The sequence below is a fragment of the Opisthorchis viverrini genome, assembly GCF_000715545.1.
Source record: "Opisthorchis viverrini unplaced genomic scaffold opera_v5_267, whole genome shotgun sequence".
NCBI lineage: Eukaryota > Metazoa > Platyhelminthes > Trematoda > Opisthorchiida > Opisthorchiidae > Opisthorchis > Opisthorchis viverrini.
Genome location: NW_008751924.1, coordinates 229,746 through 255,757, shown reverse-complemented (window position 1 = coordinate 255,757; position 26,012 = coordinate 229,746). Strand labels below are relative to the sequence as shown.

Genomic DNA, 26,012 nt, shown 5'->3' with positions numbered 1-26,012 from the left:
TTAATGTAACCCCCACTATCCTTCACAATAGGCGTGTGAAGGCAGTGAGGCGTTTCCCCCAGACGATGAACATGTTCCCATCCATGAAAGCAGAGATGATATAGTCCACACAAAAACCATGGGTTAGAAAGTGTCGGCCCTTCAACTCACAAATTCTGCCCGCCGTGCGGTTGACTGTGACTTCCAGCGCATTATTCAATACGGTCAAACTGTTTTAGCAACCGAAGACTTTTGCGTGAAAGGCTTAAGATTGCACGCCACAACCGGACCTCTCTCCGTGTCCTTGGCATGCGGGGTGTACCATTTGCTCTCACTCATATATGTCCACCGATATCTCTCTTCAACCCATTCACACCACACTAGCAAACGCTTTTAATAACTTGGTTGTCCGTTTTTTAACTGATCTACCTAATTAACCACGCTTACTATTGACAACACTCATTTCTACATAAGCGTTTTCAACGTCCGTACTCTACGTCAAACTGGCAAACGCGGCTATACCCGCCGAGAGTTTATGCTCCAGTAGAATTGATGTGTGTTGTGTTTCTGAACCTAGGGTGTTTATGCACCCCGCATTTAATTTTCTGTGCGTCCGGTGAGCTGCAGTGACTCGTAAAATATATGGCGCGGAAGTAACACTTATCCCCATAGCTAAACGCAGTTTGCTGGATCGGATTGCAGTGGAAGGTCGCTCAGCTTAGTCAAGCTGAATACTCCTCAACCTGAAACACGAGACCTGTTTGTAGTGCTAGAACATATTACAATGCATTGCAGCTCTGAACTGAGAAGAAAGCCGTTTTACCTCTGTCATAAACTTTGCACTAACCATCTAACGTTTATCCATAAAACTCAGCTCATTTACACTGTCTTTGCTTTGTTGAACACAATACAGCTCATATATTTTTTTAGATTTTCTGTCGACAAACATTGTGCACTCAGTGGCACTCCATGCCAACTCACTTCTGACAGAACGATTTGTCCAAATAAAACATCGTGTGCGATGCGACAAAATTGTCCACTTTGGAGGGAGCCAAGGTCGAGTCAGCCTACAAGCAACCCCCAAATGAGGTTTGGTGGCGAGTTTAGCGGCCCTTATTGCAGGTAAGTAACGTCTTCAGTCGGTCAACTTCAAACAGAATCAGCCCTAATAACAAAAATGGCGTTCAACTGCGGGCTTCTATGTGTTTTAAGCCAGCAAAATCCCAGACAAAAGTAACTTACAGGCAGACGAACCAAACAACCAGGTTCTCACGAGCTTCACCATCCAGTGCGTTTAGTCAGAAAATCGGAGTAAAAAAGCAGCCCATTTGGCCTTCCACAGTACACATGAACATGTTGGATACTGATGACAGTACCCGTATCATAACCCTTCAAATACGTCGACTTCGTGGTATAAGTACACAAATGAAGCGGTTCTCTCATTTCACATTTCTAATTGAAATTTTGGGTCGGTGTGTCTCATGTAGTGATCAGTTCTCCAATCTTCCCGGATTCCAGTTTGCACTTGAGGATTGTGAACCATGTAATGGCTCGGCGCGTCCAACCGTAAACTGCGTGTTTTATGATTTTGACGGGATCACACCCACCGTTCAAGCCGGATATATATACAGGTAAGAGTTCCTTAGACAGTTATTACTCCATGAAAAGTGGAATGAAGAGCTTGTATTTGACAAACTTGCCCCCTCCTCAAGGAACCGAGTAAAATTGACCACTCTGAGGAACAGTTGCTCCTGAGGGGACAGAGCTAAAAATTTGGAACTTCGAGGAACCTACTGTCAGTGTATTACTGTGAGAGCTTCGCTTATGATGGAAGATCCAAAAACCCATGGAGGTTTCTCAGATGCAAGCAGTAACCCATCAATGGATTTCTGGGGGAACAATTTATTTAATCTATAACGGCAGACGAGAGCATTTGACAACTAGAATTGAGAAACGGCAGGAATGAGTTGTAAAATGTGTCATCGACGGTGTCTTTTGAGATAGAACAAACGGTATGTAATGTACCACTCGTTACTTCTGCCGAGGTTGTGAAATTTGTCCGTATTTTAGTGGCTGAAACGGTCTTTAAAATGTGGGACGGAAGCGAAAGTTTCTTATATTCAACAGTTTTTGATACTTGACTTGTACATATTAATGCATGTAGCATTATGAAGCGGTCTTCTGGCTAGCCTTCAAATTATTTATCATGAGAAACTATCCTCGTATAACAACAGAATAGTGCGTGTCCATTTATCGTGTGATGTTGGTACGGTTCGCATCAGTCAGCTTTAAAAATCTGAAAATTAACAAGGGATCCAGACATATACTTATCCAGGGCCAAATTATCGCCTAAGACAAGTCAGCTGCATTCACCTGGTAGGCATAGTAACCGTATCTGTGACATAAACTACCGGAAGCCAATAGCACAGAAAGTTTCCATTATACTGTTTTTTCTTGAGAAAAGGGAGGGTAAGTTAACTATTTGCGAAACATTGAGTTTCTTGGGGTTTTGCTCAAGATGGATACTTTATTTGAAGGAGGATTGCAGTGTTGGAAATCCATGCGTTCTCAATTTGTTCTTCGCACTGAAAGGTGTGCGCTTTTTGAAAAGTACTGTGTTTTAACCGGTTAATCTGACCTTTCAGCATACATTTAATTTGCATCCAACCAAATAATTCTAAGTATACTTTTTACGTATACATTTTATTGCCATTGGGTAAACTGGCGGGTCCGAGTTACAACAAGTTGTCTGTTCTAATTTTGCGGATAACTTTCACCAAATGGCCCAATAAGGTTTTTTAACCGGCACCATACAAGTCCTAAAGTATCCTAATAAAAGTACAAAAGTGTTACGATGAGGAATACGTGCAACGCTTCGAGCTTCTTACAGATTTGATACTCGTTGAAGGACTCCCAATTAAACTTGTGTTATCTTTGGGTTTATGCTGGGCATATGCTGGGTAAACAAAAGTAGTAAGACTCACCGTCAACGTACCACTTTATAGAGCGCCTCCTGAAATAAGTACTTCTGATAACAACTTTACTTAGGCTACTCTAAATTTCATACACTCAAGAGATTTTTTATGCCTTCGGTCCAGTGCACTCTAGGATAAGGTTTTTCTTTGTTGACTTCTTTTCCGTGCCATTTTCGTATCCACTTTATTTATTTGGGCATTCTGTTAAGGCATCTAGGCACTCGGCTGACTGATGAGTTTCAAGGAAAAGGCTCGAAGCATTTGGTATTTCAGCCATGATGACTGGAATATGCTAAAGATGCGCCTACGTGAACAGCGTAGCTAGTTAAGGATTAGTACGCATGGATCAACCATATCCTAATGACTTAGCTCCTCAAAAAGCAAGTAGACAAGCCAGGAGGTATGGTTCCAACCAGAGAAGATAGCTTGATGTTCAGCTCTGTCTACTGCATTTTCACCAGTCATTTTGTTAATATGGGCGTCGCTGCCGTTTGAGGCGCTTCCAGGGGTTGATATGTGGCAGCAAACCATCGGCGATTCCCTCCGTAATGGTGACGACTTCAGACTATTTGGTAGACAACTCTCAAACTTTGTTTCCGAACATTTCGATTGTTAGTACTTGTTTTAAAGCACTATATCTTTGCGCTCAAAAGAATAATGATATGGATGCTAAAACTGTCGCTATTTCTTCTGTCCTCTCACTGGCTTTTACTTGCCAAACATGGCAAGTCGATTGGTGAACAAACACTGCCGAGTACATTTTGCCTACGGCAGAAACACCTTTTATGCTAGCATTTTAACACATCAAAACATAGTAACATAATAAAATATTTGGCAAACCTTGGACAAGGGTGATCTACTTTTCGAGGATCCCAAACAAGTGATTAAGAACGCGACGCTTGTTCAAAAATCACCTCCTTAAGTTGGGATTATCGACCTGGCCATAGGTTTTACGCGCTCAACCTGTGTCAAAACATTGGGCTTGGATTTTTGTCCAGTTAAGTAAACAATGGGCTGCCAGGTATCTCAAGGCGTACTTAAAAAAACATTTAGTTGCTGTTAGTATGATCTGTCTTGCAAAAGGATGACCATGCATCATCTTGAACCAGTTTAGATCCATATTACGTACGATTGCAGGGCTGCATCAATCGCCTTTTTTGTTTTTAGTTTGGCATCAGACTGATTAACAAGAAAAGGTTCTCAGGTACCGCGGGCTGTTGTTTCGCAATACCGTTGCTCTGGAACCGAAAGCTTGCTTCATGGTGGAAAACCAACTTTGATTTGTCGTAAGCGACCTCCCGAATGTAGCTTGTTGTCGCATTAGGGTGTCTTGCAGATAGCGACTTTCAAGGCTTTATTTATGTTTTTTCCCACACTTTCCATATCCGAGATAAAATGAAAAAATTTACACCATGTAGCTCCACAGTAGGCACAACACATTATTAAGCATGAGTTTTTGTGCAAAGGCTCGATAATATCGGTCTAAATTATCATTATAACACGAGTTTTACTGTTCGCTCTATCAGACTGTGATCATGTGATCAAGTTTGCTTTTCTTCACGCCCCAGGTGCGTTGGTCGCTATCATGCTGGACACAAGATTTTCCAGTGTTTCACCATCGAACAGTGTGACGACGACTTGATGCGTTTGGTGGAAACCTTTCAGTTTCATTCGGATCGAGAATTGTCAAAGGTCATTCAGGCTAAGAACAGCTCAACAGAGTCTGCCGTGGGAAAGCGAGCGGTGCTAAAAGTTTCTTACACTGGTCTGACTGGTAGCTATGCACCCAAAATCAGCTCCCGCAATATAGCCAGTGTTGCGGTACATGATCAATATGCTCAGTACAATTTTTCCTGACTTTGTATCATTGGATACCTGTGTTGTTTATACATTCCACTCGAACTTAACGTAGTTTGCCTCCTAGAACTAAGTAAGTGTTTGATTGTAAGTGTTTGATTGTGGCAAGGCTGTAACCAAGGAGTTCTTTTGCTACACTTCCCTGATTCAGTCTCTCCGCAATAGTCAGAGAAAAGACCACAATAAGGACAATATATTAAAGCCAAGGGTCTTAAAAAATTCGGAAAGTAGCATAGAAATACTTGTTTGTTCTGTACACAGCCCTTGATGAAAACTTGTTATCACCGATATTCGTTACAGTATATCTCGCACACTTTTCTTTGTCAGCGCTCTACTAGTGTGTGGTGGCTCGTCTGCGCCGCCGCAGCTGGCTGCAGTTTCGTGGGTCATACACATTCGAATGTGCACTTCAAGGGCTTCCTTAGGCTTTTTCGGCTGATATTTCGTTTGAAAATTGTAAGCTGGGACTTGTCATTACGTTGAGAAGAACTTTATTGGAAGAGCAGATTGAACACATAGGAGCTTCACAGAACCTTATGGCGATTTTGTGTTATGTGTCTCGATAGGGCATCCAGAATACAACTAATCAACTGTAATTGACCATAATATGTAGGTACCTGACTTTAAGAGAATGCGAAGATGTTTTTTGGAGGAGGGAGGGTGTCAATAAGAAAGCTTAGTTGAGAGGTACGAATGACTTGACATCTCCAAAACCAGGAGCGTGACCTTCATGGTCATTATCATCCAAATGCCAATTACGCTGTTGAGATGTAGCAGAAAGGCCTACAAGGCAAGCCAACTAAGCCGGGTTATTCATGCATGATTCGGCAATCACCAGAACAAATTCTTATGCAGATGTCGGTAACTCAACATGCGACTGTCGTGATCAATATAGACTACACTAAGGTTGTGTTACCCAAGAATTACAGAACAGACATCGGAAATACAGCACATCAATCCTTAGCAAATAACCGGACAAAGAATCAGACTCAGAATCAGCTGCTGCATTACAGTTTGTTAGCAGGCCTCACCTATATGGTTTAATCACCATCACCATCATTGTCAGCTGTAAGAACCGCGTACTTGTGGTGGTTTTGGCTACCACAGTTCCGTTCACCAATGATTCGGAGAGGGAAGGTATATAGCTGCGAGCTGATAAATTCGTGTGTAAATACAGCAACGTCAGTGAACTGTTAAGTGTGGGAATTGGGAAGGGAGCTATGGATCGTAAGCAATAGATTGGATGCACGAGCGCCCTTGAGGACCCGACGGGGTCTGACAACGTCTCCAACCATTGATGTGGCCAGTCTCGTGATCCACATCCAGGAAGACGGCAATGACCAGGGAAGCTGAGTTTGCTGGTCGCGGCTTTTATACTTTGCTGCCAGGTCATTGTTTGACCGCCTCTGACTCGTTTCCACCCCTCACGTGGTTGTGCGAAAAGAACCCTTCGAGGAAGTCAGTCGACTGGCATACGCAGCCAGCGCAACCGATGCAGTGTGATCAGTTCAGCTGTTGAGAGTGAGTCATTTATTCCGAATACCATTTGACGCACTTCAGCATTGCTGATCCAGTTTTCCCACCGCAAGTTATAAGCACAGTAACTAGTTAGAAAGACTGTGATTCGTGGTCCAGAAACGAAATAAAAAAGAGATCCGGTGCAATCGAGCTCAATTTTGCAATATTTTGAAAATACTGGTCCTCGCAGCATCAACAGAATCATCAGCACGGCTGAGTGTGCTAAGCAGCACTCAGATTTTCTCAACTCTTTATAAAAATAATCACCGGTATTTAGCTCAATGAACTTAACAGGGCCAAATATATTGACAGCAAATCATGGGTGTTGGAGGTTAAAAAAGTGGAAGCACCTAACTTGGTTCACTTAGTGCATTAACTGCTGATCTTTAGTGCATGTCTTCATTAGATCATAATAGTCTTCGCAGTACCATAGGTCTAAAATTGAAAATATCTTAAGCCGTGGCGAAACAACACCACTTAGGTGGGAGGCTCAATAAGCCAATGGCACCATTAGTAATTTGCAAAGCTAGCCGTAAGTCTTTGTAACGCACTGATACTCAGTGGGATGCGAGACTCAAGGTGCGTCATTTCAAATCATTGATGCATGGTAATTGGCTGATAAATCTATGGATCGCATGTGTTCTTTTTGAACAACTGGTCGAAATAGTTGTTCGATGTATTTGTTGAGTTGCACGTATTGAAAGTTTGGTCCTCACAATCAGGGTATGAAATTTTCGCACATGAAAGTAAAACTGAAGAGACCCCCTGAGAGGTCGAGGGGAGTTGAGGTCCTCCGGGAAAGATTTAGCCGTTAGAACAGACCTTAACTACTTTCGAAACTCTGTTTCCTTTGATAGACGTTAGATATACTGGATTTTTCAGGAGTCAACTACGCTAGGTGGTGACAACACGGGAGCTCAAATCACAAGCCGTTTCGGCTTCTGAAATGTCTTCAGTAGATGCCTTCAGCTGAACTTCCAGATGAAAGGTGATCCAACAGAATGTTGTTCTTTAACCGTCTGTACTGAAAACTATCCAGGTCACAAATGTGGACATCGTTTATTGGATAAGCAATAGCTGGAGCGACAAGATGAATGTGATCACTGGATGCTGCATAGAATTGTGAGAGCTCTCCTTTGAGGGGTTGAAGTATGGAACGAAGTCCTTCATATCTTGTAAAATTCGAGGAGGAAGGCATAACTCGTTTGTGGATGAACTTTTTACGTTCCTCTTGCTCTTTTGTTCGTAAATTAATTCAGACGGAAGCTCAGCTTAAGCGTATCTCGGTAAGCAACTCAGAAACAACACACAGGATTCTGTGGAATGTTTCCACACAGCACGGAGATTGATTACCGTCCCAAATGGTTGTACTACCCGAGGGATTGACATAATTTATATGGCTTTTCGCATTTGGAATGGCAGGGTAAGTTCAGTCAGTTATGAAGAACAAGAAGGGCGTGACTTTTTTCGAGTATTATATCTTCATTTGACGAAAAACAATCACTCTTGAAGTGCCAGTAGGACAACGCCAGGAAGTCGTTTCTCAAGTAGATATCCCATCATTCTGAAGCAAGTAAATCGGCAGAAAGCACTCGCTGGTATTGATTGAGGACAAATACGAACATCTTTGCCTGTGCGGGGAAAAGAAAAGCGAAGAGAGGAAATTTTTGGCATTGCAATTCTTCGCTGTTTCTGCATGGGGAAAAACTGTCCCAAGTCGCAGTTGATACAATAATGTATCCAGTTGCTTTAGCTCAACATGGTAATAATCGAACTATCTAACGTACTCTACTCCTTGGTCATTTGGCTCAAACAGGGTTTTTGAATATGCATGGTTTGTACACACGGAGCGGTGCAGAGTTCGAAGTACTTTAGAATGAGGCTACATAGTAGTTGAGGACTTGGAAGCTCTTTAAATAGGAAGCCCAAATGCGCGTGGGTGGACTCCAACCGCCGACCTCCCGCTTGCAGAATGTGTGATTTACTGAGGACGGTCACTCAGACTCGTGCTAATGTACTTGAATTTCACGGATAATTCATCACAGCTTTGTCTGGTGGAACAACAGCTGATGACAGTCAGTCCCATTAATACCCAAGCGTGCGTAAGCGCGACGGACAGCGGGCTTCCACGGTAGCTTATTTCAGTAAGTGGGAGGTCGGTGGTTTGAGTTCTTTCCCAGACATGTCTTTAAGTTAGTGATACGTGTACTTGAAATTCTCACATCAAGTTCACCGCAGTGTTTGATATAAAACAGGTCAAGGGACTTCACCAAAAGTCAGCAAGATATCCAAGCAAAATTGCTATCTCCTTTTGTTTGGCCTATCTGCCTGTGTCAACAATCAATCTCCATCCCTAAAAGCGCAAAATATCGCAGTTGCTTGGCTAACTCTTCTGCTTATTTTCCCTCTAGCGTTGATGAATAAGATTCTGCGGACAAGGATCCACTCTAGGTGGACATACACTTCAAAGCTGTGCAATTTATCATCACAGAGTGGATGGCGTCGCGGTGCAATGACAGTAAGGAGAGTGCTCAGTTAAAGGAACAACTCCAGTCATTCACTTGGTAGGCCACGACCTTCTGCGTTCAGAACTCTGGAACTCGGTTTCTGAAGTGTGGTTCAATTAAATGCATTGATCATGCGGTGAACCGATCACATATGCTTTTGGAGAACAAACGACGAATGTACAATTAGGAAAAAGTTTGGGCTGGTTGCAAACAAACCAAAAAGGCATCTTGGGTGCACACTAATAGTGTTTCAGAACTAACTAGGTTACTTTAGGTGAGATATAAATAGCTATCTAATGGACGTGAAGAAGCCATACCATGTGTACTTGAAAAAACCAAGGACCCTAACCTTTTGCATACTCCTGGGAGTTCAGTAAGCTGTCCGACTGAAGCTTCGAAAATTTCATCATGCGTAAACTCGTTAGACAATTTTGCGGATGATGGTCTTCCATATCAATCAATTGTTGTTGATCATCAGATCGGTGCCTTTATTATTTAAAAAATACCTTCTTGCTTGCCGTTAATTATTCAGCGGCCCCATGGACCACTGACGAAAATAAACTGACGCTGCTCATTTAAGGTTTCGTTTCAATCCATGTTCTATATATTTGAAGTATTGAAGTACCATTGTTCTCAACCGTAAGTAACTGAAAGACTGACCACTAATGAACGGAACACTCATTGTATGAATACAGATATATGTTTTATACACCAACCTGTTTTAGCTGAAGCACCAGGTTAATTCCTTTGATGGTTGTCAGGGTTACAGTACCTTCTGTGCATTCAGCATGTTCAACCATGTAGTTCACCTGGAAATGAAGGAAAAAATTCGGGTTACGGAGTTTATTTATATGGGTAGATTGAGCTTCATGTATTGGGTTACCGTTACGCTCGTTCCACCAATTAAGCGAAATTCAGCATGAGCGGTGAAGCAGTACGAGACGCAACCAAAGTCAGACAGCTAGTACCTGGGATTCAGGTCGTCAGTAAACACTAGTAGTGGACAACTAGGATGGTTCTTATCAGCAGAGACACCTGCTTGTTTACAACATTAAATAAAGTCAGATGCATTTTAGAACCAGGCGTCTTGGCATTGAGTGGGCTGAGTCGTACGCTGTGTGAGCAAACACTTGCACATCACTTACCAGTCAATGAGAAAAGTAGAACCTTTTGGTTTTATATGTTCTGCTTCTGCCTCCAGTGCATGGATATCCTACCACCACCCACTCCATCCTAGGTGAACCAGAATTCAGCAGACTGGCGACACATTGCTCACCGCTTAAGGCGGTACAGTTCCCGTATTTTAAACGTGAGAGAATTTTCTAAGTTGAATTCTCTTTACAGAATTAGGCCAGCATGGAAAAAGTTGCGAAACAGACACAGGTTGAATGTGCCAACTGTAAAGTATTTGAACAAATTAATCATAAATTTCCAGGTATGTCTACGGCGATATCCCGATTTCATCTAACAAAGGACAAACCCGAGTTTAGGTTTTATCGACACAGTAACAATTCAAAATATCCGTCACTCATCAACAACTCACTCTGGTGCTAGCCACTTCCTCGAACCGATACGAGCTGATGGACTGACGAGTGTGATAGTCTAGAAACTGCACACCGAACCGAGTGACAGCAACCCACACCCTGGAGCTGCCATCCTTTTTATTGGGTGAACTGGTCAGTGGGCATTTGGACTCTGCCGAGAAAACAGTAGCGCCAAACAAAGGCCATTTTTCCAGTGCCTCTGTATAAAATGAAAGTGAAAGCTTGCAACCGCTGAATGGTAGACAACACATGAACGATGATAGACAGTTTAGTTTGCTCTATTCTAGTGCAAGTTCTCAACTTAATGAGAATAATCAACATCTCTTGACCAATCTCGAATACCATTTGGACAAAGATCCATAAGAAAAAACCGATTCGAAATTTACCTTTAGAGAATGATGGTGACAAAAAAGGACAAAAAGCTTGATGCGAACCCGTGGTTATCAAAAGGCTAAGGCTTGTATGAAGGGCATTATGAATTGTGGTGGAGTTCCAAATCTGCCAGTTCGAAAACGAAAACAAGAAACTTGGTAAGAATGATTTGCGGAGCAAAGCCAAGAGACAAGATATAGAAGGGTTGAAGAAGCTGCGCGGAACAATAGTGGATTACTATTCCTAATGCTGTTGATGATAAAGCAGTGGTTGAGTTGTTACATCTCGATGGAAGGATAAGAGAAAGAGGTCACCAGTAAGGGTCTTCTGAGAGCGAGCTAAATGGCTCACGCTGGAGTGTACAAACCGCTGATGAAAAAAAATTACTTCATAATAAAGACTGAGAGTCTTTATTAAAGGAAAACCTACTTGTGAGGTTACTGACTATATTGACTACAGAGGCAATTTACTAAGGAGATTTGAGTTTGTTAACCAATGGCGGTTGATAAAAGGATCATGGCGGATGTGTTCCACTTAGAACATCCTGAATTGAAAGTGAGAGAGACCAAGGAAAAGTGTACAAAACTAAATGCTTTTATAGGGTTATCATGGCTGTGTTTGCCTTCTCGTTGACTTCACTGAGATCGGCGGTGGTCTGTATTCCCACATTGGAAGTCTGAAGGATAGCAGAGGGTTGAGAGAACCAGAAAATATATGAACGCTGGACAAACCAAGTGGGATAAGTTTGTCCGTATAGAGAAAATAAACAAAACAGATCCTCAATGACCTGCACAGATATCACCGGTACCTGATACGAAGTTCAGTCAAACATTTCCAATATATGCGGTACTGCTTGTTCGGTTCCATCGAATAAGTTTAGGACAAATACCCAGACCATCCAATGAAGATGCTGGGCAAAACCACGCATACAATGATCGTTTATGACCTCAATAGAAGTCTTTCATTCTTTGTTTTGAAAATATCACCATGACTAGACTAGTGTGATGTTGAGAGATCGTAGTCATTCGCATCAGCTTGGATTCCGGCTTCAGCAATGGGTAATAAATGGAAAGACTGAAAGATACACATGTTGCAAGACAAAGTGAAAAGCCACATGATAAAAGCGACTTCTGGATAAAAAATAAGAGGAAAAATGAGAGGCAATCCCTTTAGAACGGAGGGTTTTGAGATCCTTGGAAAATACAAAGATTAGTGCATGTGCGTCAGTGGAAGAAAGACGCAGGAAAAGGAATTGCAATAGGTTCTTACAAAAGATGGCGAGGATATTAATGAGTTTAGAACGGAATGATATAATTAATCCTTGTAGATGTCTGCAAAACATTTCTTCCACTTCACGAAGGGGAAACAAACTTGGTCAAATCGTTTGGTTCAGCAAAGTGTACCGGATTCAAAAAACTTGTGGATGATTGGAAGTAGTCAAATTTAACTTTTTCAATTTTGAAGGAGATATGTCATGATATTTTGAGCAGCAACATCACGTTGACTCTCATTTGAAGAGCTGATGCAGAAGAAGACAAAGACAACAAGTGAGAACGGATAACTATGATGAGTTGGTCAAACGGACTGGAGTGGACTGAGGTTGTACAGTCAAGAGAAAGTTACTTTCGATTTCTGAAATAAGCCTACGGATTTTGAAGTGACAGTAGTGCAGAAAACGCCGCTGTATTCTGACTTCTTTGTGTCAAAGGAAAAAGGTTACTGGGTGCTGTGAAAAGTGGATTTGCCAAAAGTTTTCACTTTGCGGGAGAGATCAGATTGGAGGAAGGAAAAACGCAGAGATCGTTGTTATTCAGTGAATGGTAGATATGAGGGCGGCAGGTATAGTTACAGAAAATGTGACCTTCGGACGATAATCGTTACTAGGGTAGGTTACATAGGCTCAGTGATTAGCTGCAAACTTTTTCTTACTGATAGGAGTGATTGATGGATCGTCTTGTGACGAACGGGTTTTGTGAATAACCGCATTGTTGTGCCATACAACATCCCATTGCTGTCAAAAACATTAGTGTTGAAACTTTTGAAAACGCAACTTTCCAGCTCCCTGTACAAAACAATGGCTGTATTGAGATTATAGGTCACACATATTTGGAGATAAAAAAATACTAGAAACCGCGATAAATGAGCAAACTTTCAGATTCCAGTAATGGAACAAAACCCATGGAGAAATAATTGATTAAAAAACATGTAAGTTGGTTGCAACTGACATTGGGATAAAGTTATTGTCCAGATTGCCATCAAGTAACTGCCGTTGAAATGCTTATTTTCTGTTAAGAGAAGAGAACCAGGTTAAAATGTCTTTCCTCAAGAGGCATCGCTAAGAAACAATATCAAATGTTTCAAGTGCCAGGGGATTTTTCACGCAGTGCAATCTCGTCGCTTTGTTTCATGAACAGCCGTTCACTGCGGGAGCTAAGTGTGACTATAGGACGAAGGATACTGCTTCCACGGAACGAAGCACGGCATGCCTACTATTTACGTAAGGTGCTTTGTTTCATGAACAGCCGTTCACTCCAGGAGCTAAGTGTGACTACCTACAAAAGCATCTATAGGACGAGGGATACTGCTTCCACGGAACAAAGCACGGCATGCCTACTATCTACGTAAGGCGGATGTACACGGTGATTGTTTTAGTTACGTAGTGCAGCGGCATCTATATAGCAACTTTAGAAATTACAGATTAAGACCTGTTGGTAAGAGGCGTGTTTTGCTGGAGCTGTAAGATATGATTGTCCAAAACGTTAATCAGTAATTTCAGAGGGACGGCTGGCAGCAGAAGGAACACTAGATGGGGTACGACACTTGTAGTTTCTTTCCAAAAAATGAACGGTGTGTAATCAAGTAAACAAAAGGCATATATTGTCCAGGAAAAAAGAATGGCCACAGTAGTAGAATAAAAATCCTAATTTCGTTTCTGCCAGAAAAGAGGTTATAAGGAGGAGAAAACTCACGCAAAAATGCTGCCTGAGCATCCAATAGAGAACTTTTTGCTTCCTGAAGAAGGAAACGTTTTACCGCCCTCAACCATTGTTCGTCAGCAACGTGAAGTCTTTCCGGACGGAGACTGAGAGCTTCCGCACTATGGAGGAACAAGACATTACACAACAAAGCTGCTGAGTCGGCAAAAATCTTTTGCTCGCCAAAATAAAATCTTAAGCATACCGTAGCCATTATTTAGTTACCTGCGATATCAAAGAGGATAAACTTAGAGGTAGTGAATGAGCACATGGCCCAAACTTGTGCGTTTCAGCGATGGACGGTACGAAACTCACCGCTGAATTGACTCAGATCCACCTCGTCCGTACCACAACAATGCTGAGACGCGTGCACATTCCTCCTGATATTATGGAACAAAAGGCAATTTAGTATGAACATGCAGCACATAGAAAAAAGGATGTGGGACACAAACGAACTCTATGACTCACCACCGAATCGTTTGGGTTCGAATTCAGCTCCCCTGAAATCCACTGTCCACAAAGATAGTCTTCGGCAACCTAAAGGGTTATAAAAATCGGTGGTTAAACCAGCGGTTGGTATCCATTTTATTGTAGCGTCTGCCGTCCCTCATATCAGCTCACCGGGCAACACGGTAGCTGCTGCATCTTAAACGATAACCTCAAATTCGAACTGCTTAGATACATTGCCGGACTACGACTACTGAGCCTCAGATCATAAGCTAGCGGTAAACCTCATGTGTGAAGCGCTAGAGAGTTAAACCCCATGCACAACCAAGGACAAGAAACATTACTAAGTTTTATGAGATCACTGATGTTTTACCTACACTTCCTTGATGGAGATGAAAACCAGTACAAGGAGAAAATGAGATACTGATCTGGACCAACGTAGATACAACGAGAAAAGAAGGTCGCTTTATTCATGTGCAGTTGGCTAATTCTACATGAGGTAGTTCAATCAATATGAGTGAACGTATCAATGTTTTCGCTTCGCCAAACTCTTGTGAGATCTATCCAGGGGTTTGTTTTGTTTCCATCACTTGTTGGAAATCAGGAAGGCTTTGTACGTCATGATGATCACAGGAGGCCACGTGTGTCAGACTTGCTTTATACTGTATTTTGACGCCACGTGATTGTGTGTTACAAGCCAACAGTCAAGGATGTGACTTTGAAATTTAGTCCTGCACTGCTGGAGGGATTTTAATAGAACTGAAAGAAACAGTATTGAAAGATTTACAAGCTTTGTTTATACAGTTGCGAATAATGAGAATGGGAAATTGCATCGGTGTTTTGTTTGAACAACACTCAGGCATATGACAAGTTCATGAATATGTTTATATATATATATCTATATATATATATATATAAATTCAGAGAGAGAGAGAGAAGAGAAAATGATAAAAACCAAAAAATCCCAAACAACATTGCACTGTAGGCCAGGCCGCTGGAAGGTCGGACATGCTAGGTTACAATTGCAAATGTAGGGTCACAGTCCGGGGTCAGTGATTCAAGTTGGTGAGAGAAGGCACGCATTGGTTCTGCAGTGAAATGATGAACGATAATAGTGTCGAACCTTTCTGAATTCGGAGAGATAGAGCAGGAAACAACCATCAGAAAATCCCATGAAAACACAAACTCAGTGTGAAGGTTGATGTTGGCTTGATGGGTCTTAATCGTATAGCCCAGCATTACATCACCATATGTATTGTACCAAGCAATCAGGGACGATCAGGACAATGACGCACAAGCATAGCAGAAAGTTGCGAGGGAAATGACGAAAGAGAAAGGGTTCGAGTTCACGAGAAGTCAGCGTAAGCTCACCAGCGAAACAATGACGTGGGCTGAAATTGCAGCGGTAAAAAGCTTAAGAGTGTTGCGTTAGTTGAGTGTAGAGAATGATTATCTAGTTCGCGTTTTGTTAGACGCACTTAAGAGTAATGAGCCAAGTAACTTGGTCTGATGAGTCGAGAGGCCACGATGATAATAAAAACTGATAAGCATTGATCCGATGGGACACTGATCAATGATCTAAGATCCGAAACGCTACAATTTTTCAGGAGAAACTTGTTGAACGTAGTAATCGGTTCGGACAATGCACTTTAACTGATGCATGATAAAAAATAACAAGTTTTCAGCCGTAACACTCTCCGTGCTGAGCTGACATATCATCTGAAAGGGGTAAAAGGAATGGAATACTACCAGGTCACCCAAGCCTCGACTGTATTAGTCAAAATGTTGAGCTTGGGCTGGAACCATGGACCTTCTATTCAGTAAATCCACTTTCTAACCACTGAGATATCTCGAACTCTGATTGGTGTAGCCATCCAAAAGATTTGTTGTGGGCTCCCCATTTGTTTTTCAACTGTTTCACAAGGAGGACCAAAAACCGTTCAAATTCCAAGGATCAAGATTCTAAGCTGTCTCAAGGCATATTGAGGTTGCTCAGAGCCGATTAATCAGAGCAAATACTGCCTCCATATTGAACAAAGGTGCGCGAGGTCAACTAAAACGGTTTGGGAATGTTTACTCTCACAGACAAATTACAGAAAACCGATGGCCTGTGATATTCTGATAATAAATACCATTTATTATAGAGAGAGGCAAGTACGTGAAAATCTCCTCGTTATCCAGCAATTACCGTAAATAGAACAAACAATCCAACTTAAATGCGAAGGAAGGCAAGTGATAATCAGGATGTGCTCCGCGGAAGCCCCAACAAACCCAAGAAGTTCTTTGATTCGGTCACTGATCTCTGAGCCGTAAAGGAGAGAAACCATGTGGAGTTTTTAACTTACCACACTTATCACACTGGAGGCATCCATGCCTTAAAACGTTCCAACTCAAACGGCATCCTACGGCATGTAAATCTGTATGGAAGGGATCACGTGTCAATTTTACGGTTAGTGCAGATAGGCACACTAATTTATTGGGGTACTGCCATGGAACATAGCATGGCTGGCTTCACTCCCTGTTTCAGTCAAGCAGGTCAATAGCCACAAGTATTTCGCGACCACAAGCGGAATCAGAAAACACCGGCAGCAAACCGGAGCTATTCATGTCCATCAGCCTTTGTCGTTATTGTAATCAGTCAAATATCATACAAGCCTTCAAGTGCCCCGCTTAGGCACTTGAAAACGCCTGTTTCCATTCAGTCGAACTGACACATATCAGCTAAGGCTTATTTCAAACATTTAGTCTTTTGGGGTTGGATTTTCATCAGCCGCTAGAAGCTGAATCGTAATGATCTGGCTCATATATACTGGCCGGAATGTTTTGTTTGGTTATTTGATCGTTTTTTCAAGTGTCTATTTATTTGATGACAAAACAAACAGCCGAATGCCGATAGGCATTTACTACATAGACAGAGTGAGCATGAGGTTCACAGCACCGGCTTTACAGTCATAAACAAGTAATAAAATTTCTGGTGTACACATGAGCCTATTTAAAAACAGATCGAGTAAAATGATGCTATGGTGTCCAATTCACCTGATTCTTTAGCTAACTGAAGGGAATGATTTGTTCTCTGGCGGGTTTATTTGGCAAAAGCAAGAAGGAACCACTTAATGGGTATCCAGTATGAGTAATAGACTGCTTTTTGGATAGAAAAAGAAACATATTGATCTTGAATTTCCTTTAATGAAACCAAAATGTCGAGCACAGTACAGCTGGAGAATAAGGTAACTTTACTAAGTCTTACGCAGTTTTCAGCAAGTAATTAGCCTTTAACTTTCTTCAGTCAGGCAAGGTCAAGTTAAATCTTCTCCCCATTGTGGAACTGTACTCAAGTATCTACAGCATCGCTCGTTGCCAAGCTGTAATATAACGGTGTGAATTGTCTTGTGTTTAATTCATAACACGGAAATCTGAGTCTGGTTATTTTGAAGAGCATATTTCTACTGGCTTCCCGTTGTGTGGTGCGGCGGAATACTGGAATTTATCAGGACCTAGCACTTTTCGCGTTTGGGGTTTAAACCCCGTCTCGTAGGATTGGAACGTGCACATTCAGGTATATATGATGAAGGATGGTATGAAGTGATGATGACATGAAGAACCCTACATTAAACAGACTTTAGCGCACCAATGTTTCCTTGCTTCATATTGAACATCCACCTTACGTGGTGCACTCATCTAGGCGCTTAGTTAAGTTGGCACATTCAAAAGCTGTTTTCAAACGCTTCCAGATTGCTCGTTTTATGTGACGTGGAATTTCTTTTGCAGTGGATTATTGTAAGACGTTTTATTGGAATTCTATTCCAAGAAAACACATGAAAATGGCCAGTAGAGTTCTTGAACATTTAATCCCGGGAACCAGCTCATCATATGGCTCTATGTTGGAAAGAACAGTGTATTAAAGTTTTTAAAGTTAATAAAGACTAACCTGTTCGAATAAATATATCAGCATTGGCTGCGGCAACCTACAGTAATCGACGGGAACGGTCCATGAGATTCGCCGGAAGAACAGGCCGAAATCCTCGTAGTACACGGGGGAGTCGAGCAAGTATTCATCATAGTTGAGGGGAATCAACAGATAGCCTTCATTCACTGACGAAAAACGGAAATTACCAGAAGGTGAGACCTGGGTTCAGAATTTATGCATAACAGCTAAATGCAGCTTGTAGTAGAGGGACGGTAGGTTCCATTTTTTTAAAAGAGCCTGTCATTTTGGATGATGAATCATAGGTCGGCGTCCTTTGGGTTGATTACCTTCCTTTTTCGTTGGCCTCAGGTCAAAATGTGATTATTCTCTGGAACCTTCAGGTCCAGAACGTCGACTTGCGCGTTCACTCCCGGCTAGCATCCTGAGCAGATAGTTCAACAGGTAGTCCTAACCAGAACGCTGAAAAATAGTATCCGTCATCCAGGTTAACACAGGGCTATACACAGAGTTCCAGTAGCCACCTAAACTCTGATCGTGAGACTATATCAACCGGTTACCTTACTCCACGCCAACATTCCCAATGAAGCTACTTAGTTGGTCGAACTATTGATTTCACCAACTGCACGCACCACACGATGTTCCGAGCACAAGCGCACAAACACCGACACAGGCGCACCGCTCCGACGGGCTTAGAGTACCACTGTTTTCTCAGTATTAATTAATCTGTGAGTTTCAAAAATTCATAGACGCACAACAGCCACTGAAGTTCATCTAGAATTTCAGCATGGGATCATGTTATCTGTTAGCGTTTCGTTTGGTCGAACAAATGAATAATTATGCACAGCCACCTTATGGACTCTTTTCTTTGTCCGCGGGGTATTGCTTTCAGAAGAATTCATTGCTGGCGTAGAACTGAATAAAGCCAATGGCGATCTTAAAATTTGTTACGTTGGAGCATCTGTGAGTTCTGGAACCGAGTACTTAGTCACTGATTGAGAAAACAAAGCCAGTCATTAGAAGTACACACAGTACATGCGATGGTAGCTTACATCCTGGATGAGGGGATTTTCTAAGATTATGAGAATTGTTTGAGTCTTTTGGATTTTGAAATGATGTGTAGAGAGGTGAATGACAATCCTGGGGACGTTTGACTCACTTTTTCCACTGCTCACTTTTGGCGCGATAAAAAGGGCAAAGTCCCGGGCGTAGTTAGCGGTCTGAATATCAAACTGTTCCACTAAACCACGAATAACGTCACAAACCAGAGACAATTGTCCCACTGTTGCCAAAAATCCGGCATCGTTGGGCAGGTTGACCTCTTGCTGGTGAAACAGTGCCCCGGACTGAAATAAAGGTAAGGTAACTGAGGTTCGGAAAGCAGCCTCATGTTAGTGAGCCAATTACGAAATCCGTTTCTGAGAACGAAGGTACGAACTTTCTGGTGGAACGTGTCTGATTAGTGATAAATCGCTTGAGTTGTTGAGCTAATTTGACGATTTACTATAAAATTTCCAAAGGTGAATCTGTGTGAGATATTCGGGGGTTATTATCGACGAGTGCTAACATGCAAAAGGTCGACTCTCATTTACAAATGCTGGTCACACTTATCTTGAGTTTAGTTTTGAAGGGGTAGGTTCATTCCGTGTGATTTCGTTAGTTCTCAGTAGACTGGTAAGTTGTTTGAGTGGGCTAATTGTGGTTCGTGTTAGTTGGATGATCAAGTTCAACGTCACAATACTGGCAGTTTTCGAAAATTCGGCAAACAACTGGACAGCTAGTAAGATGAACGATAAATATTTTTGCTCATAGCCACATCCCTCTCGTTTGAACGGCCGTGTTCCTGTTCTGGCGTAATTATTCCGGTGAGTTCACACCAAAGGGAAGCACTGGACTCGGGTTTCGCTCTTATTAGAGCTCATCAGCAGTGCACATCCAATGACCGTTCCGCGATTTGAACCCCGGACATCTGACATGCGAGGCGAGCGTTTAACCAGTACTCCACCAACGCACGTTGGACGCATCTGAATTATCACGTCTGAACAGGCGAACGTGTTCACACTTGAGCGATGTGATTGTTGTGCCCGACTCATCGAACGATGACCCAGTAACTGTCCTGGTTGTGACGATCGATTGACCCGCCAGTCAGGACTTCCCAGTCAGGTAGCATGGCACACGCTTTAAACCCACCGGGCGGATTTTTTGTTGCAATTTTGGGATTTTGCGGGACGGGTATTTTTGTTCATAGCCACATCACTCTCGTTTGAACGGCCGTGTTTTATTCTATAACAAGAAAACGAGCTCCTGAAAACTTACCGTTAAAGCTGACAGAACGTTATCAGGAGGGAGTTTTTTCCGTGGACCAAGTTTAGCGACAAGAGTCATAGATCGACTTAACGTTTCTTGTGCCGCTGATGGAACAGGAGAAACAGGAACAGGGAAAATTATGTCGCCAGTTAATTAGGCAAAACTTCGTTTTTAAGTCATTGTCGACTAATCATAAACAAGCTGCGATAATCCATGGAGGCTAAGGTTTGTTAGTTCAAATAACTCTCTACACATTTTGGACATCTGCTTTTAGTATCCTACCGTCAAAGGTTTTTTTCCATAGATTATCACCACAAATGAACCAAGACTAGTAACAGGCTGTTAGTGTTGAACACATTATTCATGGTATTCTTCGCACCAAATCACTATTCATCCTTTATCTTTCCACTTTTTACCGAAAATTCCTTCCTGGTTGTGGCATGGCGGTCAAAAACCAATATGTATTATTTGTGTATTGCTGTCATGATGGTGCTCACAATGACGATGTACACCATTCGAATGTTTCCCACTTTCATGTCCCCAGCTCCCTGATTTCTCAAATCACTTATGAACACGTAACATTTAGGTGACACAGGGGAACTGACATGATATTCTCAGCGGTTTGAAAAGTTATGAAAAGCCTATTTACAACAACGAACGGTGATTAGTAGCTTGCATCTGTGCTCCTAATGAAGTAATTCATGCACACAATTCCCGAATGTGAATGAATGTGCGGAATAAATCCACGGTTGGGTGAACAACTGTGAGACTACGGTTTCCATTTGTACCTAACTTATTAGGGCGCGACCCAGAAAGTAGTTACTTTCATGGGTGTGCGTGAGTATATTTACTCCTGAAATCAGGATACGTTCACGCACTCAACTATCCAGAGAGAGATTTTGGCGACAGAGAAGAGCTGTGGGTACTGCAATACTTAGGATTTGCGGGGGAAAGACAGTTTTTGCGAGAAAAATAGTATCATCCTTTTAGGGTGTCTCGATGAGTTGAACGGCACTTTAGCAAGTCATTGGGCAGAATCGCATTAAATCAGTTCATTTGTTGAAAAGAGATTCGATAAGATATTCCGTAACCGGGAACTTGGTTGGTTGAATTCATTATCTTATGTACAAGAGTAACAGGCACCGGTCGTGAACGGTTCCATAGATTGTCTTCTTCGACGTTAGAGAACTTCTAAATTTAAGAGTCTGAATTATCCATTTTGATCAGAGCCATAAGAACATCAATTACTGGAGTCTATATTACGACTGTTTTGCAATTTAAAATTAAGGGGAAACCGGTTTATTGATAACTTCTTACAACAAATTTTCATTGGTTTGTTACCTTGTGCAGATATATTTTAAATTGCCGAATTAGGAATACATAAACTGGGAAAGTTTCGAAGCAAAAGTTGGCCTCCGTTTCTCGGTCAGAGGTAATGAGTTTCTTCTCTGGAAATCAGGGACAGCTTAGGCAAACAGAGCATTACAAACTTAGTACCGCAGTACCGACGGTCAGCAGTTGAATCCATTAGTAGAACAGACAGCCAAAATTCGAGAAACTAGCTAAGCTGTGCGGTTCAGATGGTAGCTAACACTTGGGCATCCCGTCTCTAGTGCCAAACATAGTTTTCCTGAGTGCTGGGTATTCTGGTGGCTGAGTTTGCCAACTTCAACGGAGTAAGCTGTGCACCCATCGACTTGTTGTTCGTTTGATGCCTTAACTTATATTTGGAACTCTTTCTTGAGGTTCACTGGTTTCAAGGTATAGGAACACATGGTCTTGAATAAATAGAAAGGATGGAAATACTTGCCGGCTGGTAAACACCGACTACAGATCTTGAGTACATCTGATGTAGCTTCAAATTTCCCATCTATAGGTCTACTAAATCCGCTTTGCTTTATAATGAAAAATACACTTTATGTGGAATGGTCAGGGAATATGGGATATCGTAAGGACGTTTCGATTGACTATTTTGTCATGTGGATACAAGTAGAGGTGACTACCCTGGATGTCAGTCCTTTTCAAACGCTGACGCAAAATTCACGTTTTTGAAAATGCGTGGAAAGTCACGTGTTAGATCGGTGACAAAATGTTTGAACTTCTAAGATAGTTACAACTCGACTAATGGCCTAATGGCCGTCATTCAAGGAAAGTGCATGAAACTGAGTAAGAATTCACTGTTTCAAACAAACGGCTGGGGAAGTTCTCATAAAAGTCAAGAGGCATAAGAAACGCCAAGAGATGAAGGCGAATGTCGAGTGTTAGTGAGAGATTTGACAGTGCTGGGTATACAGCACTTTAGAAAATATTAACGTTTTGGGGCCACAGAAGCTGATTTCCGGGACAGTGGTTATCTCGGTGCATCCGAACGTGAATACAACAAAACTGGAAAAATTGTGGAGGGCGCTTCCATAGCAGCCGAGCTGACATGTGGCGGTGAGGTTATCAGTGAATGGAGGTCATCTGCACGGATAGCTTAGATCGGAAGTACGCGTAATCTTACACTCTAGCACTAACGAATCTTCACAGATCGGGAAACTTTACAGCGGATATCCATGAGCAGTCGTCATTTGAAATGCCATAGACCAGAAGAAAAAGGACCCAAACCCGTTCAAAATCATTCCAAAACCTCCTCAACAATCAACCAGCAGTAAGAATTAAACACTTACTCTGCCCGGCAATACTAAGTAGTTATGATCGACAACCGATGCAGCATTCTTGCTGTATGGCTGTTTGTCTGTCTTAAAAGTCGGTTGACCTAATTAATTTACACGATGGGTTTTTGTGGTAAAAGCTAAAAGTGGTTGATCATCTCATGATTGTATACCGCACATTTGTGATACCGTTACGATGATATTTTGCGAATAACACAATCATTTTGAAGGACGTTTTTTTATGGAAATTTGTGGAGAAAATTTGTGGGTACTTCATTTCATTTTCAAGAGACAGACAGAAGAAACTTTTGGACAAAAGTGACTGCAAACAGGAGTTCAAATAATGCATACTATTACCTGGGTAGTAAACGAAGCGTAAGTTGCATGACGTACCGTTAACCAAGAGATTATCCCGCCTAGGTACACTGTTCACGTATGAGACTAAATATGGCCTGATTGTATCTGACGTTGGAACAAAAATGGAGACGAGCGCCCACAGAAGCCAGGGAGATGCTTGGCCGTTTCTGGAATGCAGTGTAAAATTTGCGCAAATTTATGTTGTACAGTGTAAAGATAATTCTGATAACAAGTTAAATAATTGCAGGATCCATTCTGTAGATTATCCGGCGAAAGTTTATTGAAGCACAATGTGCTGACCGAAGTATGTTTGCAGTAAAGTGAGCGTCCTTGCACGTACAGTGCGTCGTCAACCTTGGTGTAGATGACATTCTACTGCAGCTAATTCAGACTAGTTAATCTTTGTAGTCCGACTCTTCATATTAGAACAGGACACCTTAGTGCATTCATGCACATTCATCACCAGAAACTTTGCTCTCCCGTAACATGCATGCCCATCAAGTTGGTTACTTCGATGAATTAATCGCATTCTATTAGAGGACAACGTGCTTTTTGGATATCGGGCCAAAATTGGAGTTGCACCAACAAGCTGTATGAGGCTCAATCCGATGGGATGCCAGTCTTCAGTGAGGTAAAATCGGCGCGTCTGTATGCCTGCAGGTGTACAATTGGTAGATGCAGTATAAATCCCATAAACCAGAGAACACTGTTGGGGCTGTCAATCTAGGAGGTTCGCATTATTCCCAGAGTGAAATCGTGTCAGGGTGGAAAGTAGTAGACTTGGTAGTCATATGGTAGATACGACCAAAAAAAGAAAATGCCTGAAAAAGTTGTCACGGTTTACTTAATGCAGATAGTTCAACATGTTGCCATCGGTAATTTCACAGGTTTTGCATGAGAACCTCTCCGAAACGAACATGTTTTGCCATGGAAATCCTATCTATGATAGCGTTAATGGGCTTCTCATCCAACAGATGAAAAGAAAAAAACGCTGTGTAAGTTGATGAACCTTTGCTGAAAAGTAAAAAAGAATCACCAAGCAGCCGTTTCATACGTAATGAAAATCGTCAGCAGCCCACGAAACTCCATGATGTCTCGAACCCACCAACTTCCGCCTAGTACTCTGAACACCTAGCCGTTCAACCACGAGCGGATGATCAGCAGCATGATTAGCTGGCAACTAGACAGGAGGCACTAATAATCAGCTTCACCTGATGAGTGAGTCTGTCAACACGTGACCACGTGTTCAAGGATGAATGACGCTAGATTCTGTGTACTTCCTTTCCCCCGGGTCACACTCTTCCCTCATCTGTACCTGCTGTTTATTGCGTCTACCCCATAGACTCGATATGCATTTGTAATCCCTCATGAACTTTTAGCACTTAACATGTCTAACCGATTTGGCTGACCATCTTTCACGCGCGCTTTTTGACCATTTTGCGTTACCGCGTGTTGTGCGCAGGAGTAAGCCGCGAACTAAGATTGATTTGCCGTCTTCTCCGGACTTTCTTTAGACTTGCACTACTTCGCGCAACAATTTAGACGGAAACCCCCATAATTTGAGGTCTATGCCCTTTTTATTACGCATTTTACACATGTCGTACCGCATTTCGTTCATAAATCTCAAGAATTCACAATTTCCGGCTTGTGATTTTGCGCGTCTTTTTAGTGGGCTTTCCTGAATACGTCGAAGTATTCCACATCCTGTATAAGTTTGAACTAATGACAACTGCTTAAAAACATAAACCAGAGATTTAGCTAGGTTCCAGGTGAGTCGCTCGAAAAGCCAAATTTGTTTGCAAATGAGTGTATTTCGATAATGAGTATTTTGTTCAGCCGCTCGTGGCCACGTCAGCAAGTGTTCATACTACTGATGGGATGATCACGAATTCGGAACAACCTGAGGTTTCTTGAGATGTGCACTGATGATGATTCCCAATAAGGATGAAGCAGTTGTATAGTGCTTAGATCGATTGACTTCACTTGCAAGATGAAATCTCCCTTAAAATTGTTAAATCTCACAATTATGGCGGCTACGCGCTTGCTATTCTGAAGGTACGATAGAATCCGGTAGATGACGGAAACGCTGTTGTAATAAAATTCATGCAGGCTTTGAGTTTTCTGTGGACAATTCGGACAACTTGAAAAGCTGTTTGGTTTTTGTCGCATTCCTGATATTGCTTTTTTATTTTATACTTGTTTTTATATTCTTCTGGAACGCAGTCTTCTTTTAAATGAAAAGAATACTCAAGAGGGAATTTAGTTATGGATAAAAGGCCTGCGAGAGAGAGAAAACAAGAAAAAACGTGTTTTTTTCGATTTAGCTTGCTGTTGGGCTGTAGTAACGTGCTGTTCTGAGGTTTTTGGTGAAGCCATGCCCAAGCATACATGAAACTGGTTGAAGCATAGACGGACCTCAAACCCCTCGTAGGAATGAGGGCCTACCAAGCTTGCTTACGAAGTTAGAATAGAATTCTTTTGAATACTCCTGCATAAAATCAGAGTCCAGCGTCATCAAGACTTTGGCACTCAGCCACTGGAATGTGGGTGGTATTTCAAGCTGCGGTACCGCCACTGACTGAAAAACTCAGGCTG

At 42.1% G+C, this 26,012-nt stretch overlaps 2 protein-coding genes across 2 annotated transcripts in view; one reads left to right on the top strand and one right to left on the bottom strand.

Annotated features, from left to right (window-relative positions):
• Positions 1-1,000: 1,000 nt before the first annotated feature.
• On the top strand, positions 1,001-4,918 carry T265_09284 (hypothetical protein; the record flags this gene model as incomplete). The annotated part of the gene is made up of 3 exons (XM_009175312.1): positions 1,001-1,101; positions 1,137-1,610; positions 4,523-4,918. The coding sequence occupies 3 exons, from the start codon at positions 1,001-1,003 to the stop codon at positions 4,809-4,811; spliced, it is 864 nt and encodes a 287-aa protein (XP_009173576.1).
• A 2,804-nt stretch (positions 4,919-7,722) lies between these two features.
• The window catches only part of T265_09283 (hypothetical protein), a gene marked incomplete at both ends in the record, with an annotated part of 108,599 nt that continues 90,309 nt past the window's right edge, over positions 7,723-26,012 (bottom strand). Inside the window, 10 exons of the mRNA XM_009175311.1 lie at positions 7,723-7,960; positions 9,553-9,645; positions 10,380-10,579; positions 13,722-13,921; positions 14,043-14,107; positions 14,196-14,264; positions 18,103-18,266; positions 19,259-19,445; positions 20,416-20,510; positions 23,454-23,584. Coding sequence (XP_009173575.1) covers positions 7,889-7,960; positions 9,553-9,645; positions 10,380-10,579; positions 13,722-13,921; positions 14,043-14,107; positions 14,196-14,264; positions 18,103-18,266; positions 19,259-19,445; positions 20,416-20,510; positions 23,454-23,584 — 1,276 coding nt within the window. The remainder of the gene's footprint in view (positions 7,961-9,552; positions 9,646-10,379; positions 10,580-13,721; positions 13,922-14,042; positions 14,108-14,195; positions 14,265-18,102; positions 18,267-19,258; positions 19,446-20,415; positions 20,511-23,453; positions 23,585-26,012) is intronic.